Source organism: Callospermophilus lateralis, chromosome 5, assembly GCF_048772815.1.
Source record: "Callospermophilus lateralis isolate mCalLat2 chromosome 5, mCalLat2.hap1, whole genome shotgun sequence".
Taxonomy (NCBI): Eukaryota; Metazoa; Chordata; class Mammalia; order Rodentia; family Sciuridae; genus Callospermophilus; species Callospermophilus lateralis.
The window spans coordinates 113,509,684-113,529,515 of NC_135309.1; the positions used below are offsets into that span (position 1 = coordinate 113,509,684).

Genomic DNA, 19,832 nt, shown 5'->3' on the forward strand with positions numbered 1-19,832 from the left:
ACTGAAGATCTAGATCTCACTAAAAAAGAATAATTCTGACTTTTTTTTTTTTTTTTTTTAAGCCAGGGTCTCACTATATTGCCCAGGCTGGTCTAGACTCATGATCTTCCTGCCTCGGCCTCCTAAATAGCTAAGACCACAGGTGCCCATCACTGTGATCCTCTAGATCTGGTTTTGTATCTATATGTGTGATGCTGGGGATCAATTCCAGGGCTTTAGGTCTGATTTTTATCTGTGCCTTTTTTAGCAAAGTTTTAGAACTGAGAATTTCATTCAGAAGATTCAGTTTCTTTCTCTGTACAAACACACACAAGGGAATAATTGACTCAAAGATGGTGCAGGAGACTCCCTTAGGATAAAAATGTCCAAAAATATTAGAAGGAAAAACTTCAATGTTTTCATTTTTAATTATAAAACTTGCTATTAATAGTCATGCAATGCAAAGATTAAGGAAAAAAATAAGAAATTAAGGTGTTCAATTACCTGTCTTCTGTAATATTTTGGCAATATATTATTCTTACGCATTTTCCTTGGTCATCTGTTGCTTGTATATAATAAAAATCTTCCAGATCACATAACTTTAAATAAATGCCCTAGATCGATAGGTTGCAAACAATGCTGAAATCTGCTCACCGATTAAATACATTTTAAAGTATTTTCAGTGACATCCCCTGAAAATTTTCCCTACAAGATTTTTCTCATTTTGATTAATGGACAAAAAAGGGGATTTTAGAACCTCAGTCTTGCATTTGACAATTACCTAAGTTTCTAAAGGCCATATATAAATGTTTGCTGCAAATGAAGTAAAGCCAAACCAGTGTCAATGTTCAGCGCCCTGTAAAGAAACTTACAATGACTTCTGGCAACCCTGGGAACTGCAGGCATAGAATGGCAGGCTTGGAGAAACATCCCCTAATACCCTGAAGTGTCAGTTTCATCTGAGCTCTGTACTGTAAGCAGCTTTCTGAAGCCACACCTAAATCCACTTATTCCTTTCTTTAAGAGGTTGTACTTTCACTTTTTCTCTTATGATTATCAGATATTATATAAAAAATTAATTTCCTTTTTTAAGGCATGATCTGGTCTTAGCATATCTGCTCCTGTCTAGATATGCTAAGTTTTAGTAATAACTGTCATTTTTTCCCAAATATTATTGCAGATGGTATATACTTCAAGAGCTACAACAGAAGAAGCAATAAAAAGTAAGACTCCCTTCTATCTGTATCTGCCAATCACCAGTTCTCCTCCCCAGGAACATCATGATAGTTTTCCCCCTTTTGCCTTCTAGACATTCCATGTCAAATGGTGCATTTGATTCTGGGATCCTTAGGGTCCTGCCATTGATGAAAATCTCTATTCCCCACCTTTGTGTTTGAAATATCCCCTTGCTGTAGTTCATCAGGTACTATCATGAGTTTATGGGGCTATGATTATTTCAACATTGTAAAACACTATGAATGTTAAATAAGGGTAAAACTAAAACACCACCACTATATATATATATATTAGTGTGTGTGTGTGTGTGTGTGTGTGTGTGTGTGAGATGCATGTGCAATGCTGAAAGCTCTCTTGTACATATGGAGTTACAATTACATTAATGGCTATGAGAACTTAACAGTGAATTTTGATCCTATATTAAGAGCCCATTAAAATAATTCTTATTGTCAAAGCTTGATATTTGTCTACAGTTTTGACTGAAACCTCTATCAAAATTTCATAAAAAATTTCAAAAAAAATTTTAAAAGAGAAAATGACCACTGATCAAAATGATGTAGTTGCTAAAATGAATTAATCTCTAAAAGTCTCATTCCTTCAGGTCTGGATGATGCCCTACTGTATTCTTTCAAATGGTTTGCTAACTGACACATATTTCTAACATGGAACATTTTTAAAACAAATAATAATTATAGCCACAGGTCACTTCTTAGCATACCTCTCACTTGCTTCTCTCTGAATCTAGGCAACTCCAAAAGCATGAAGCACAGCAAGCATTTTAAATTAGCTGTGACATAAAGTAATTATGCTGAGATAAGGTCAAGCACATTATTTCATGTTCATCCTTCAAGTTTGACCACAATGTAATATGACTATTACTGAATACAGCAACAATCCTAGAATTCTTACTTAAAATATGAAAAGACAAGACACATAAGGATGCCACCATGAACATTCACAAGCTGTAGCTCCTCCTGACTCTTTCCATTTAACACTGGTGGTTGACATAATAAATGAAACTAGAGCTTTCTGATGGTTGCTGCTTTCCCACAGTTAACAATAAATAATGTAGTCACATCTAAAGGCAGCTTACCAGGCACTCCAATAACCGAGCAGGGCGGGCAATAACAATTAGGATCTTTCGGACTAGCTGTTTAATAAATGCCAATTCTCCACTTTCTGAACGATCATGAGCCTATGAAAAAGCAGTGAAAAGAATAATGATACAGAGTTGCTCTACTAAATGGAAAAGAAAATCAGCAAAGCATGCTAATTAGATAATTGCCAAATATTTAAAAATCACATGATTTAGAAAATACTCTTAAAAGATTGATAAATGGGCATTATCTCTATATAAATGGATGCTATTAAACATCTACATCTAGAAAATAGCTCTACTAACTAAACTTTAATTGCAAAACTTTGATTTATTATCTCTGTTGAAAATCAAACATAAGGACTGTTAATGTGAACCATGAATGAAGGAGACATTAAAAGTTTATGACACATTAAGTACATGGTACCAGTATAGGCAGCTCATCAAGAACCTGCATTTTCCAGATGTAACATCTTAGATGTATGAAATGACTAACAGCAATGGAATGTTTTGTTATCCTGAGAATTTAACATGTTCATGAAATACAGTTCACATACAAAACATGATTAACAAATTACTTATTTCATCACATATAAAAAATGTGCAATGTTTATTTCAAATGTTAGCTGAATATATAATATAAATTCAGTTTCACACATTGAATATATAAGCACTGAACTATAAAAGTTAAATTTAACTGACCCAAAAACTTTTGAAATTTTATTTTATATGTTGCCTAAGCACAATACATACTTTGAGAGCAAAGCTCAGTATGTTAGTAGTCACTGAAACTTTCAATGATATTGCCTTGAAGAAATGTGATTATGTGTCTCTATCAAAGCTGGCACAGAACAAAAATTTTAGAAGTTGTAAATGTAAATATGCATACTCATTTTAGATTCTCTGAATTTTTAAATTTATATGATTTACTTTCCTCTAAGGATTTAAAAAAAAGTATCAAGGCGATGCTGGTACAATTCCACAAACACAGTAATAAGCTATTAAAATCATTCATGAAGCTGGGGATGGTGGCATACACCTAGAATGTCAGCTACATGGGAGGCTGAGGCAGGAGGATCACAAATTCTGCCAACTTGAGTAACTTAGTAAGACCCACTCTCAAAATAAAATAAAAAGGGTTTGGGGTACAGCTCAGTGGTACAGTGCCTGCTTTGCATGTACAAAGCCCAGGGTTCAATCCTCAGTTCCATTAAAAAAAAAAGCACATTCATAAATGTGCTTTATCATGACAAGGCCCAATCCCTGATGCCACCCCCCTCCAAGAGCTGGCAGACAAATTTATGAAGAATGACTGTATATGTCTGTGGAATTTAAACCATCAAATCAAAGGCCATGGTCCAAAATAAAAGAAAGCATATATAAGTAAAAGGACACAGCTAACATTTAAAATTTTTAAATATAAGAAAAATAAGAATGGATTAATAATCATAGAACAAAACGTATCTATTCTACTTAAACACAGAGATATATACATGTCAAATATTGAAAACTATCTTAAAAAATTTTTTTCCAATATGTATTTTGCAATCAAAATAGATTTTAGAAAATACAATGAATGCACAGAAATGTGGTTATGTGTGTTTTTTATAGTTTATCCTTAATTAAACAAAACCCCTAAAGTAAAAAACAAAACCAAACAAAAAAATCACTGACTTCTTGGTGAGAATTTGGGTTGACCACTGAAGTTTCTCTCTACTATAATATTGTTTTATTAATCCAGGAATATAAAAAATGTCTAAAAAGCCTGAATACATTTTGGTGTGTTTTTCCCCCCAAGGGAAATGAGAATTTTATATGTGAAAAAACTTAAAAATACTCATTCAGATTACATAAATTCCATTTCAAAAAATTATAAAAACAATCATTCCAATTTCTTACTTCTAACAATTATCAGTCACATCCAAGGCCCCCAAATATGAGTTACATTAGCTCAAATAATATTTTACCCATATCTTTAGTGGGGGATAGAGGAAGAAGAACTTTGTTAAAACATCAAATGAAATAATAAAATTAACCTGACAAGGGAAACTGTTTCCTGGCTTGCGGAGGCCAAAGGGGTACTAATGCACACCCGTGGTCAATATATATTACCTGTTGGCGACTGTAAAAAACACTATGACCCAGATTCTAGAGTAAGTTAGAGTTTCCTGTGTATTTTCTTTGAGTAAACACACCTTGGTGAAAAGGAGACCTGAGACAGGAAAGCAAGCATCTGAATTGACCTAGACTTCAGGACTTTCAAAGGCATCAGTTAAATCAAGCAGTTCAAACCATAGGGGAGCCTTGCCTTGGGTTATGCAAAGGACAGACAACGGGAAAGAAGGTGGGGAGAGAGGCACAATTGTTAGCAGAGTGTTGGAGCCGGGAACTGACAACTGTATCCAGAAGAAACCAAATCAAGTTCCCATAACCAGGCTCCAGCTAGAAGGGGACAGTTCTTCTGTGACAGATTAGCTCTAAACTCCCAAAGGCCACTATACATGTGACTCTGAAGATAGATTTAAGTTTTACAAAAATACTGAAAGAAACTTTCAATGAAGATGAAAAAGAAAACATTCTTATCCCTACCTAACAATGGCCTTTGTGACCCAAGTATAATGCTTCTCAGCCAGAAGAAAATTTCTCTAAAACTCAACGATTTTCATCTCTCATACGGCCCATTCACATGATTTTTGAAATTTTTAAGATTTATTTTTAATTGCCATGAAACAATCTGCCAAGTCTGTCATTCAGAAATGAAAGAAGGGGATTATAATATAAATAGCTATGGATAGCAAGTCTCTACCCCTTTCAGGAAGTGCCTACAAAGGAATAAAAAACAGAACTACACTGGTGATTATGATAATATCCTGGGACAGAATGGCAGAATCCAGGATGGAAAACCTCACAGAGCCTGACTGCAGAGCTCCTCTCAGGTCTGCCTTGTCTGTTCAAAAGTACACCATTGCACAAACATAGTTTCCAAGGTATTCACATATACAGTAATAAGCATAGTGTTGCCAGCATTTCCAAGAAGCTGATTTAATTAAAAGGAATATAAAAATTAGATTATTTGATGCTCCATAATCACAGATCAAATGTTTTGGCATGCCATATGTATTTTCTTCCTTTTTCTCTCTCTTCCAGCTTACTATGGATGAATAAATACCAGCCATGCACCAGAGATGACCCCTCTTTCTCAAAGAGCCTGCTGTGTGCTACTAAAGCGAGACCCCCCTGATGATCATTATAATGCACTGTATGCACCCAGGGGGACACAAGCAGTAGGCCATGTTATGGTTTTTACCTGTAGATAGAATGGAACACTGGGGGGTGTTAGACCAATGTCCTTGCAGCTGCACAGAAGGGTGGTGGATCACTGGGGATGAGGGTCCAAGTCAGGAAGTGAGAGGAGAACAGGAGGGGAAAGTTGGAGAATATTTAAGAAGAAAACTATGAGAGTCCAGTGGCTGCATCCTGTAGGGAAAGAGAGAGTCTAGTAGGACTCGGAGTCCTAGCAGGTGACTGAGAAGATGGTGGTGTCAATAATGGAGGCAAAGAATGAAGAAGCAGGTTTCGTTGAGGAAATGCTGAGTCCAGCTGCAGACAGAGTGGGTTGCCCACTGCTACTTTGCAGGGCTCTCCAAGTGGGAAGACACTGAGTAGGCAGACATACAAATCTGAAATGTCAGAGAACACTGCTGGCCTGAGATACGGACTGGAAACCACTGGAGTCCATATGTCTTTCATTAAAGATAGTCAACAATATCTCCAGAAGAGAGAGCAGAAGGAGTGGAACCAGGATGAAACTGTGGGCAAACTAATTTGTAGAAAATATGAGTTGCAAGAGGCTACGAAGAAGTGGTCAGAGAGGTACTAAGAATAAAAGAATATGTTAAAGGGATAAAGAAGGAGAAGAGTTTGAATACTGCAGAATAGACTGGTTCCAGTAAAATGGCTAGGGGCTCTACCAGCCTCTGGTGGGTGAGAGGACACCACTCATGCAACTAATATTTGGATCCTTCTATGTGTTACATACCATCCTACCTGAACACAGCATGTAAGATCCTTGCCCAGAGTCTTTATATTCCAGCAGAGTGCTACTCAAAGTGGGTCTGCAGACTGGTGCCAGTCAATGAAAGGTTATTAGTGTGTGATGAGCTAAGCCAACTATTGAGAATAAGAATTTAGCAGCTCTTAAAGCAAGTTTACATGGCCATGTCACCCAAGGGCATGAGCATTTTCCTGGAAATTCACTTTCATTTTAGTTTATGGGCGAATTGGTCCACGGCAAACTGGAAATTGACAATAAAAATCAAAAACAATATTTTCACCCCACTGCTCTAAGTAGACTGCAATAGGTTGAAATGTGAACAATGGCAAAAGAGCAGAGAAAACTCTTCTGTGAGTTTGTATGAGAAAGGGAAGAAAAATAGTGGCTGCTAGCCAGAGAAGAATATTCTTATCTTGCCAGAATTAAATTCTGTGGGGCAAGGACAGATGGATTTCTCAAAACTTGGGATGCTGGTATTTTACTTCATTTTTGTGTGAATATTTATATATTCATGCTTAGAGAAAACCACCTATGCTTGTATTTACATGGGCATAATTTATGTCCTATGAGATAGAGAAATACTATAAATCTAAATATACAGGCTAAATAGGTTTCACTTGTAGGCTGTGGCTGATCAATTTCAGTCAGAAGAGCAATATTATGCAGTAATTCCTTTCCACCACACATATTCCTTTCCTGTCCTGGGTGTTATCAGGAGCCAGGCATGCAAGTGCTAGGCAGAGACAGTTCCTGTGTTTATCTGTCATTTTGGAAATTGGATATTTTGTTAGAAGAAGAACTGACACTAATGAAAATATAAGTTACCATTTACTACCCAACACCACGTGTAGGTTAATTAATAGGACTCATAGCCTGGAAGGAGCCAGCAATTTTCCATTTAGCTTTTTCAGATATTAGAATTAGATAGCACACCATCAAATAACACACATATGCTCAGGCAATTTCTAACTTTATGGGTAAGGGGTGGGGGAATCACTGCTTCAAAATCCTTCAAAATCCATTTATCTCAGAGTCATAGATTGTTGAGTCTCAAGGTTCCTGTAAAGGTTATTACATTAACTTTCTATTACTCTACATAATGACCAGAATCAACTTATAGCAAGTAGCAATCAGATTGGTTTTTTTCTCTCTTCTTTATTTCCCTAGAATATGAACTCCATCTCATAGTTACCACTTGTAAGCAAACAGTGTGGTAAAATATCTTTTTTTTCTAGAGGAAATGCAAAACAAATCAGAAAACTTTATATGCATGGTGCATGGATCTTACCTCCTGCAGCAACTTATCTAATTTGTGTTGCAATTCAAGGAAGTATCGTGAGGTGATGAGACCCTGGTGGGATTTATCCAAACAATCTCGAGCCAGTTCAATAATCTGATGGTGAGTGAAACTAAGCACTCCATCTGCTAGGGGAAGAACGTTGTCAGGGGAGTAGCTGGTGATAATTTCCTTTAGACGTTCTTCCATCTGAGCTGTAGCCTGTTTAGAGAAGACACACATGCACACACAGGTGTAACATATGGAGGCACACATGTAAACAATTCAGCCATCACGCTTCCTTAGCATTTTCAGAGATCTGTGCAAGTTGTTAAACAGAATTCTGAAATGAAAATGTAGAAGAAACCTGAATTCTGGCCTGGGGGTTTAACTCCGTGGTAGAATGCTTGCCTAGCACGCACGAGGCCCTGAATTTGATCCCCATACTGGAGGGAAAGAAAAGTAGAAGCCTCACTTTTGCATGATATGATAATGGCACACATATGCCATTATACATCTGTCCAAACCCACTGACTGCCCACCACCAAGTGTTGTGATGTAAATGTGGACTCTAGTGGGGCATATTGATAATGGGGGAGGCTAGGCATGTCAGGGGCAGGGTGAGTAAGGAAAATCTCTGTACCTTGCACTTAATTTTGCTATGAAGCTAAATCTGATGTAGAAGATAAAGAGGAGGGAGAGGAGGAAAAGGAAGGGGCCACCACCATCTCATCATTTGGAATAAAGATAATAAGGATTCAAGGTATTGAAGTGAAAATGTATATTTCAGAATTGCCAATCCCTTTTTTTCCCATATCCCAGCAAATATAAAATGATCCACATAAGATTATTTTTTTAAAAAAAATTTTAGTTGTTGATAGCTCTTTATTTTTTTATTTATTTATACATGGTTCTGAGAATCGAACCCAGTGCCTCACACATACCAGGCAAGTGCGCTACCACTGAGCCATAGCCCCAACCCCCAACATAAGATTCTTAAAATAATTCCAATGATATCTGGAACTGTTGTGCTTTCATGTTAGATCTTGAGCTTTTGGGGATAGACTGTCAAAAATATCAAATATCTCTTCTCTTGTTACTTACTCAAAACTCAGGACTGCTGCTCGAGTTCCACAGCATGAGCCCAGAATTTGTTTTCTTGGCTAGATTTCAATAAACAAGGAGCAAGCATCTTGTATCATCTTTATCCTTCCCTCAAAAAGCTACATCTTGTGCAAAATGCCAAGGGAATTCCTTTGGTAAAATAAAGCTAAAATTTTCTTTCCAACTTTCATTTCCTTCTCTGTGATCACCTGCTGCCTGATCAATATTCCTGGGTAGCATGAATTATATATGAAGGGAGATTCCCTTTCCTTCTTTCTCCTGCTTTTCTCTAAGGTTTGAACATGCATTAACTAGCCATGGTAAGTATCTGTCTCCCTAGTGAGCAAGGGACATGTGATAAATAGCTAAAACAGCTTCAATCAATGACATCAATATAGGGTTCATTACAAATAATAAGTACTCTATTCCTGATTTATGAAACCAAATATTTCCCTTTGTTCTTATGCCTGGGTCAACAAAAGGGTGGGTGAGGTACCGGAATGATATGGAGAGGTTGCCTTCTCCCAAATGTGCAGAAACACACTTTAGTGGATAAGACACAGAGGTGAGGCAAAGTGACAAGAGACCACAGGAGAGCAGCTCCTTGCAGGCAAGGGGTTTGGCTACAGTCCTTGGACAAACTGTACTCTGGCTCAATCAAATTCCTTTTATCAGCCTAATTGAGGAACACTGCAACTGTACCTTCCTTTCTTTAGCAATGGAATTAGAAATATCACAGCTAAAGAGATGGGAAGTTGCAGAAAAAGAAAATAAGGTTTAAAAAGAAAAACAACTTTGATGACACACCAATCTATAGCTTCAGAGGGAGAAAATGGGTCTCTACTTGACAACACAGTAGCAGGTCCAGAACACAGGTACAAGGAGTACAAAGGGCGGAGGGGCTTTTGAAAAGCAGACCCTCCCTGCACCAGGCCCACCCAGGCATGGGGCACAAACCGAGCATTCACTTTAAAGCCAGTTCAGAGCACCCACAGAGTGGAGAGTCCTCAGCAGTTGTTAGCTTAATGTTTGTTGTTGTTATTGTTTTTTTTTCCCCCTTTTTAAGAAAGCTGCAGTGCTATTTAATGCAAATCATTACTGGATAGGACCCTTACTTCCTATGACAAAATCACCTTACAGATGCTCAACCCATGTCGCCTGTTCATTTAGATGCTACACATCTTACATTCAATTCATTACCTTTGGGAACCTTTCTTTGTAGACATGGTTCATCATAATTATTTCATGGTCACAGCAGGCGGGGGAACGTCCAGGGCTGCAAGCAAAGCAAATTACCCTTTTAAACCTGCCACAGCATGAAATGAAAATAAGCTTTTTATTTATAAACAGTGAGTTGCATCAAAAGTACCATGCAATCTTCATACGGAAAGTTTGCTGTATTAGGTAATAAACCAATAAAATCAGTCATTAGTACATGTGGACACTTACATACCCACAAACACAGAGGCATTGTGAAGAGGACTCAAAAAGCAGGCTCAAAAAATAAAATGCCACAAAAAACATTATCATATGATACCAGTTCAGAAAACATTCTTAAACTGAGATTATATTCTGCATGTAGTATGAGTTTATGTAGTTGCAGAAACCTATTAATGAATTGTACTATCATGCAAAATAGGGCAGCCATGAGCAGCAGCATCTAGGACATGTTTAACAGTGTAATTTCACACTTTTATCATACACCTGCGCTCGGCCACATACCACTGGAGAGGGCTGAGAGTTCTCCATGGCACAGGTGTTGTAAGTGAAATCCATTTTCTAGCCTAGCAAATATGTATTTGGGATGCTGAGGTAGGCATTATATACACTAAGAAACAGAGGCATACAACTGTTGTTTCCCCCTGTATTTTAGTAGTCCATTTGTGACCTTCCTGGTGTACAACGTTAGGGTATTTACATTTGGGGGTAGGTACAACTTGTACAAGATATGCCAGGAATTTAATAAAAGAAAACAAAACAAAAAAAAAATGGCAGTAAAACACAGTGTCCCTTAGATGGACTGGTACAACGTATCTTTTGTATCTCAGAATATTCTAAAATATCCCCACAATTATCAATGTGGCTATACTTGGTGAACACCTGACTTTCTTTATATTACATCCTTACTATGTCAACGTATACCAGTTTCACAGCGTCAAGATCTGTTGTCACTGGGCAATGAGATGGACAATTGGATGACTCCCTTCTAAGAAGGACTTGCTGCCAAGGCAGCTGGAGTGCTGAAAGGGGAAATGCTGAGCTGCCAGACCCTTCCAGGATGGCCCAGCTGCAAGGAGTCATCTGGCCAAAGCAAAGTTCTTCCTAGGGTGCCATATCCTTCCCAGGGTGTTTCAATAACAAACCAATGACCGTGGCCATCTGGCCCCAGGGACAACTCCCTGTGAGTTCCACAGGGGTAGGTGGGTCTATATTATAGCTGAACTGCCTCTGCCCAGTCCCACTTTCTCCTTTCCCTTCCAAAAGTGCTGGTTCCCAGAAGGCTCCCTAATGAACATTCTGGACAGGAATCTGTACTTTAGAATCTGCTTCCTGAAGAAACAGACTGTGATATATACTATTAGAAACAAGGTTATTAAAAAAAAATTAAAAAAAACCTGTCCCTACCCAATGTATAGTGGATTACATTTGACATCCACAAAATTCAGGAGACACAAACTGCTGAAATTTTGTTCAGAGTCCTGGAGAAGGTAAGACTTATGCTATGAGGAATGAATAAAAAGACTAGGGTGGGCTTTTATAATATGGAATCTGGAAAAAATATCCTCCTTCCTTTTTGGCCAACCTTCTTCCTCTTCATTTAATATTAACTGCTCTTGGAGCTGTGATGGATTGCCTTAAAATTTCTAATGGCTACAAGTTTCTATAGGTAGCCCCCTAAGGTCATCACCATTACCATTAAAGTAGTAATTAGCAAATTGTGAAAATTTAGAAGAAACAAGACAGTGTCACAGAATGATAATCAACAATGTCATCTTTTATATGGAAAAGTCACACTCTGTTTATGATAGTTCACAGATTAGTTAACCTATATATGAATTAAAAGATGAAAGGTTTTCACTCAAAATGGCTGAAAACACACACACTCCAGGACATAAATTCGTGGTCGGGCCCACACACACCTGAGACTCCGGGAACGGGGGCGCATGGGTGTGTTCCTGCATCTGTTCTCAGTGGCAATGCTTTCAGTGGTACAGAAATGTTTCGATAAGAAGTGTAATTCATCTGGCGTTGGTTGGTATGGTAACTGATGCAACTTCTCCTGGGAGGAGCAGGATGACTGAAACAAACCAAATAGAGTTATAAGACTGTCTCTAAAAAAAAGCACCAAACCTGGGTGATGCCCACATTTTATATTGCTTCCTTTTTGTGTTATAATTACAACGACGGCCTAATTATATTTCTGACCATTTTCTCTGAGGGGTCAGTTTACCTTCTATATCTCATCTCATTTGTCTATAAGGACAGTTTCCCCAAAAGATAATTTCTTCTCTGGATAAAACCAAGCTCAGACAATAAAAAGAACCCAGGTAAAGCCAAAGGAAAAAAGCAGAGGTGGAGTGCAATTTAAGTGCTGGGTGCGTTGTATCACAGATTAGTTCCTACCTGAGTATGGTAGCCTCACTTATACTGTTCTCATGATTAAACACTGTGATTTTAGGTAAATAACAAATGATATGATGTGAGATCAGGAATAACATGGTGAAATCTCTATTAAGAATGCATGTTGTTGGGTGTGGTGGCACACACCTGTAATTCCCAGAGGCAAGGGAGACTGAGGCAGGAGGAATTCGAGTTCAGAGCCAGCCTCAGCAATTTAGTGAGGCCCTGGGCAACTCAGCAAGACCCAGTCTCTAAATAAAACACAAAAAGGGCTAAGGATGTTGCTCAGTGGTTAAGTATCCCTGGGTTCAATCTCCAGTACCTCCCCCAACAAAAAGAATGCATGCTGTCCTTTGATGCCACTACCATCAATGTGTGTCATGGGTAAAACAGAAAGGTTAAAGAAGCTTTCTCAGTAAGATCATACTTTTAAATTTTGTAATCGCCCCCCTCCCCCCCACTGAGGTTATCACTTTTTTTTTTTTTTAAATGGTACTAGGGATTTGAATTCAGGGCTTCACATACATACCAGTCAAGTGCTCTACCACTGAGCTACATACCCAGCCTTTAAAAAAATTTTTGATACAAGGGCTTACTAAGTTGCCCAGGTTGGCCTCAACCTTGTGATCCTGCCTCACCCTCCCGAGTAGCTGGGACTACAGGCATGTACCACTATACCTGACTGTTTTACTTTTTGAAAGTATTCAACACCTAGAACATGGTATGGTAGAAAAGATGAACAGCTAAATAGCACCACTTTAAATCAACCTGGGATACACAGCTATAAAGCAAAGAAACTATTTCTTGTTTACAGTTTTAGTGAGAAGTAAACTCTAAGCATTCTTAATACAAGAAATCGAGAAATTGTTAAGTGGAAACATGGTTTAGGATAAGCATATTTTGAACAATGCCACTCATTTGAAAATGTCAGTTCTAGAAGGCTTTATTTAAAAAAAAACAAAAAACCTGTCAGTACATTAAGAGCACCTTTGTAAATACCAAGGCACTGCAATGCAGTAACACTAGGAAATAACGGCTAGAGACTAAAAATATCCAAATACCTTGAAATTATAAAATGCCTTACTAAGAACAGACTGAGACAAAGAGGTACTTTTGTGGTGTAATGAGATTATTTTATAAATCATAAAAATGAGAACACTACTAGAAAGACTTAGAAGATAAACACAAAGCTTTATTCAGAATAAATAGGCACAGCTTTAGGTATGTTCACTATGAAAAAAATAAAACATATGACCTTAGTCAATTCAAGAATTCAGAAAAATAATAAAACAATCAATTCAGGCAGGAGAGAGGCAGTGGTAGTAACAATAAAGACAATGAATTTAGCAAATGGAACAGGAGATTTAAGAATCTATACGTAGTGCTGGGGATGCAACTCAGTGGTAGAACACCTGCCTATCATATGTGAAACCCAGGTTCAACACTCAGAAAAATTATACATATGTCTCAGATAAATCAATGTCTACATTCCTGTATCTCAAGACTGGAAAACCCAAAAGTTTGTTCATAAGTTTAAAGAAATCACTTTGGATGGCAAAGTATCAATTCAAATGTAAGCTATTTAAAATATTTATTTAATCCACTGAGTGTGAATGTTGATTCAAGTTGCTGTAGAAATAGTAATGTATTCTATCATAAGCTGCTGGCCTAATTGCTATTGGGCTACTATGTAAAGAACAAGAGATCATGTTACCTATCTAAAAATAAAAATTACATCTAGGTTCATTAGAGATATTGGTCTGTAGTTTTCTTTCTCTGAAGTGTCTTTGTCTGGTTTCGAAATCAGGGTGATGTTGGCCTCATAGAATGAATTTGGAAGAGCTCCCTCTTTTTCTATTTCCTGAAATAACTTGGAAAGTATTGGATATTTTTCTCGTGATTTTTTAAAGTTCTCTATAGTTTTAATGCAATGCCAATCAAAACCCCAATGGCATTTCTTGTAGAAATAGATAAAGCAATCATGAAATTCATATGGAAAAATAAAAGACCCAAAAAGCAACTCTAAGCAGGAAGTGTGAATCAGGTGGCATAGCGATACCAGATTTCAAACTATACTACAGAGCAATAGTAACAAAAACAGCATGGTACTGGTACCAAAGCAGGCGGGTGGACCAATGGTACAGAATAGAGGACACAGAGACTAATCCACAAACTTACAACTATCTTATATTTGATAAAGGGGCTAAAAGCATGCAATGGAGGAAGGATAGCATCTTCAACAAATGGTGCTGGGAAAACTGGAAATCCATATGCAACAAAATGAAACTGAATCCCCTTCTCTCGCCATGCACAAAAGTTAACTCAAAATGGATCAAGGAGCTTGATATCAAATCAGAGACTCTGTGTCTGATAGAAGAAAAAGTTGGCTCCGATCTACATACTGTGGGGTCAGGCTCCAAATTCCTTAATAAGACACCCATAGCACAAGAGTTAATAACAAGAATCAACAAATGGGACTTACTTAAACTAAAAAGTTTTTTCTCAGTAAGAGAAACAATAAGAGAGGTAAATAGGGAGCCTACATCCTGGGAACAAATTTTTACTCCTCACACTTCAGATAGAGCCCTAATATCCAGAGTATACAAAGAACTCAAAAAACTAAACAATAAGATAACAAATAACCCAATCAACAAATGGGCCAAGGACCTGAACAGACACTTCTCAGAGGAAGACATACAATCAATCAATAAGTACATGAAAAAATGATCACCATCTCTAGCAGTCAGAGAAATGCAAATCAAAACTACCCTAAGATACCATCTCACTCCAGTAAGATTGGCAGCCCTTATGAAGTCAAACAACAATAAGTGCCGGCGAGGATGTGGGGAAAAGGGTACATTTGTACATTGCTGGTGGGACTGCAAATTGGTGCGGCCAATTTGGAAAGCAGTATGGAGATTCCTGGGAAAGCTGGGAATGGAACCACCATTTGACCCAGCTATTGCCCTTCTCGGACTATTCCCTGAAGACCTTAAAAGAGTGTACTATAGGGATATTGCTACATCGATGTTCGTAGCAGCACAATTCACAATAGCTAGACTGTGGAACCAACCTAGATGCCCTTCAATAGATGAATGGATAAAAAAATGTGGCATTTATACACAATGGAGTATTACTCTGCACTAAAAAATGACAAAATCATGGCATTTGCAGGGAAATGGATGGCACAAAGATTATGCTAAGTGAAGCCAGCCAATCCCTAAAAAACAAATGCCAAATGTCATCTTTGATATAAGGAGAGCAACTAAGAACAGAATAGGGAGGAAGAGCATGAGAAGATGATCACCATTAAACAGGGTCAAGAGGGGGGAGGGAAAGAGAGAGAGAAGGGAAATTGCATGGTAAAGGAAGGAGACCCTCTTTGTTATACAAAATTATATATAAGAGGAAGTGAGGGGAAAGGGAATAAAAAAACAAGAGAGAGAAATGAATTAAAGTAGATGGGGTAGAGAGAAGATGGGAGGAGAGGGGAGGGGAGGGGAGGGGAGGGGGGATAGTAGAGGATAGGAAGGGCAGCACAATACAACAGACACTAGTATGGCAGTATGTAAAAAAGTGGATGTGGAACCGATGTGAATCTGCAATATGTATACGGGGTAAAAATGGGAGTTCATAATCTGCTTGAATCAAATGTATGAAATATGTCAAGAGGTTTGTAATGTTTTGAACAACTAATAAAAAAAATAAAAATAAATAAAAATAAAAATTAATAAGGTTAATCTTCCAAACCACAGCAGGCTCAAGAATTTCACACAAATCACCAAAACAATACAAATGGACTACAGAGAGGGGTCTTCTGTGGAGGAAGGAAGGAGAGAGAATAGGGAGGGAGAGGCTTCGGTGATATCTTTAACATTTATTAAACAAAATAAACACATGTCTTTTAAAACAGCTGTAACAAATGTAACAAAATGGTAACAGCTATTAAACATTAGAATCTTAAAAATAATTTCATCATATAACTTATATAACCTCTTAAGCAAGGTGGCCCATGTTTAGTGACAGAGAACATGATAAACTGGGTGATGTACAGCTACAGGGGCTGTCCTATCCTAGTACTGGAGAACTAGGGAAGTGGGAAGCTTCTCTGGGGAGAGTTCTTTTCATCTCGGCTAGAATAAGCAAGGTGCAATTGGACTTAGGGCCAAACCAAAAGGATGGTCCCAGGGCAATGAGGACAATAGCAGCACAGTGAAATGGCCTGGAGGGGTGAATAAAAAGGTTTTAAATGGGGCCCCCAAAGTGAGTTTTGTTGGACAAACATAAGTATAGGTTCAGTTTCAGCCGAGATGAGAGACTCAGAGGAGAACTTCAAAGCCAGAGAAGAGAGTTCCCAGGGCAACAGAAGGATTCAAATGCAGTCTCCACTGTCCATGGGCCTCATATACTTTATCTATCTATCTATCTATCTATCTACCTACCTACCTACCTACCTACTTACCTACCTCTCTATCTATCTATCTATCTTTTTGAGACAGGGTCTATTCATGGTACTCGGGCTGGGTTCAAAGGATCCTCCTGTCTCAGGCTCCCAAGTTGCTGGAACTACAAGAATGTTCCACCAGAGGTTGCTCTCAAATGCTTATTGAAAAGGTTCTTCTCTATTGGTCAAAACAGTGTTGAGATACCACTTTTAGAAGAATTTCAAGAGTTAGTTTGGGAATTTTCCAATAAATTAAGTCTCATTTTTTTCATATTCCTCTCAATGTGGTATCACTGAATCTTGTTCTCCAACTAATTTGCATACAATTTTGACTACAGTATAAATCATATCCCTTTTCAAAGAATGAAGATTTACACAAAAAAAACTCTGCCAGTTTTCAAGGCAATGAGAGTTCCAAATACATGTTCTGAGTAATGATATAATTTCAAATAAGCATTTACTCTCTCAAGATAACCATTCTGCAAAGAACAGTATGCATATGCATGCCTAAGTTTCTACTTGTTATTTATTAAAAGCAATATAATTTTATAGTCATACCTCATATTTATGAGTATTTATATTCTTATTTCCACTCTTTCTCTCAGCAGAAAATAATTTATCTAGTGGGAAATATATGAAGGAATGTCTTCCAACTACTGCAATTCCATATTACTTACTTCAAAATTAAAAATTATGATCTGAATATTATCTTGGAAAAGTTCCACAAATTAATTCTAACCGCAAAATTTGATGCTAAGAGAGTTTCAATACTAAATAGTCTCTGGAAAGACTGACTGACTTCATATGACCAAATCTTTACAATTTCAGAATATAGCATTTTTAACGTGGGCAATTTTACAGTTTTCATCATACCCAAAGGATAATGATATAATAATGTTTACATTTCAGCATAAGCAGTTTTGGAGTTCAGCTAACAACGCAATTATCTGTAAAATTTAAACTATATTTTCAGAAGGCTTATAATTTTATCTGTATATATTCTATAGTTTTATTTAAAAATAAGTGAAGTGTATTTTTGATTGGCTAAATGACTAATAGTTAATGAGACATCTAAGAGTGAAGCACATTAGAGTTAGGAAAGAAGATACTATAACTACTAAGCAGTTTTACACAAATTTTGCTCTAATATTTAAAGGACAGGAGCACAGATAAACTGAAGAAGAGAGAAAGATGGCTTTTCCAGTTTTTGCTCATCCCTTTTATCAACAACCAATAAGGAGAAAAGAGAGCTGTGCTTTTATGCAACGGCACCTCCAGTCCACAGATTAAACTGCTCCTTCAGATTTTTGGTAAAAGAGCATCTTGGAAGCTAAATTTTCATTTTGACAGAAAACAGAGGAATGTTGATATCAACAACCACATATCACCTTCTTCAATAAGGAAATGCTAGAGAGAGAAAGTGTTCAAAACAGAGTATGTGTGTTTGGCTAAAAACCACCCCAGGTAACTTCTTCTTTAGGCAAATATAGAAGTTAGGGACAGCAGTGGCTCCATTATGATTGATGGTCACGTTAAACTTTTTTTTTTTTTTTTTTTTTTTTACTATTTTTTAAATTTTTTGATGGCCATGTTAAACTTTCTAATTGCAAAGTTTGTTTTAAGAAATGTCATATAAATGTCTTAGAAACAGCTAAAAGATAAGGTTTAGACCACTTGTTGTATTCATATTGGTAAGTGTGGGGTTGATAAACAGCCCCTTGAGTTTCTGATCCATAAAATGAGAAAGATGGAAGCAACTACATCACAGCTATTGTTGCCAGGACTCAATGAACCCCAGCACTTTAGAAATTAGACTAGTTCTACCTCATAATATGTACTTTTAAAGATGTTATTTTAAAAGTTATTCATATGCAATGTAGTCCAAATTCCACATAGCTTACTACCCCTTTACAGATTGTTTTTTTTTTTTAATGGTGTACTATATACTAGAGATGGAAAGGAGAGGTCCTGCACGCTATTTTTCTTGCAAACGAGATTTCTGCATCCAAACTATAATAAACTCCACTAAAGGCACTGCAAGCTGATAGGGCTGAAATAAAAGAATTTGGAGTCAGGAAACATGAGTTTAAATTTTGAGTCTAGGGAGAATTAAATGAGAATAAGTACAAGAAAGCCACAGAACAGAAAGCCAAGCATCTATTTATTCATGTTTGGCTCTAAGTAAAGATACCCAAAGATCTTGGAAAGAATGGCACTTAGAACTTAAAAAAAAAAAAAATTACTTTTTTTCCTGTCAATTGATTTCAGCATTTGTTTTCACATTGTGGTTTTCTATATTTTCAATGAGGAGATGTGAGCAGTTACTGTCATAATGACCAATGATGACTTCACTATTAGTGACAATTTTATTTGGTGATGCCATTCAATATTTTTACAGATGTGACACTGATGAGCCACTGGAACTTCTCAAGATGGTTAGGATGTTTCTCAAAAATAATCTCAAAGGACAATAAATTCACATACTACAACAAAGGAAATATTTGAAAAATAAATGACCTCTCTTCGATAAAACACTATAAGAGAAAGTATTTAGTAATTCAGCAGATTTTAGCAGTTCAGTTTTAAAGGTGCTCTGGAAGGGGTTGGGGTTGTGGCTCAGTGTTAAAGCACTTGCCTAGCATGTGTGAGGCACTGGGTTCGATCCTCAGCCCACATCAAAATAAATACATAAAATAAAGGTATTGTGTCCATCTACAACTAAAAAAAAAAAAAAAAAGAAAAGAAAGAAAGAAAAACAAAAATAGGTGATTCAGAAAACCCACTTTTATTACACCCAGGGTTCTGGAAACACACAAGATTAAGGCAGTGGTTATACCAATTAACATTTATCAATTTAACTGCAGTTTCTTGTCAATTCAAGCATTATTAAGTGCCTGAATCTATGTGCTTAGCACAGTGCTTTGGGCTGTGGCAAACACAATAGATGGATATCCCTAAATAAAAAACTATAGATTTTGACAAAATGAGGAAGGAAATGCATCCAAAAGGGCTCTGCAGTCAC

At 37.1% G+C, this 19,832-nt stretch overlaps 1 protein-coding gene across 6 annotated transcripts in view; it reads right to left on the reverse strand.

The window, feature by feature from the left end:
- Mast4 (microtubule associated serine/threonine kinase family member 4) overlaps positions 1 to 19,832 on the reverse strand; it is a 552,573-nt gene that overhangs the window by 52,982 nt on the left and 479,759 nt on the right. For all 6 annotated transcript variants that reach the window (XM_076857186.2, XM_076857189.2, XM_076857185.2 and 3 more), the window contains 4 exons: positions 11,886 to 12,043; positions 9,946 to 10,021; positions 7,654 to 7,863; positions 2,309 to 2,410 (listed from right to left, as the gene is read on the reverse strand). In XM_076857186.2, the coding sequence (XP_076713301.2) occupies positions 2,309 to 2,410; positions 7,654 to 7,863; positions 9,946 to 10,021; positions 11,886 to 12,043 (546 nt within the window). The remainder of the gene's footprint in view (positions 1 to 2,308; positions 2,411 to 7,653; positions 7,864 to 9,945; positions 10,022 to 11,885; positions 12,044 to 19,832) is intronic.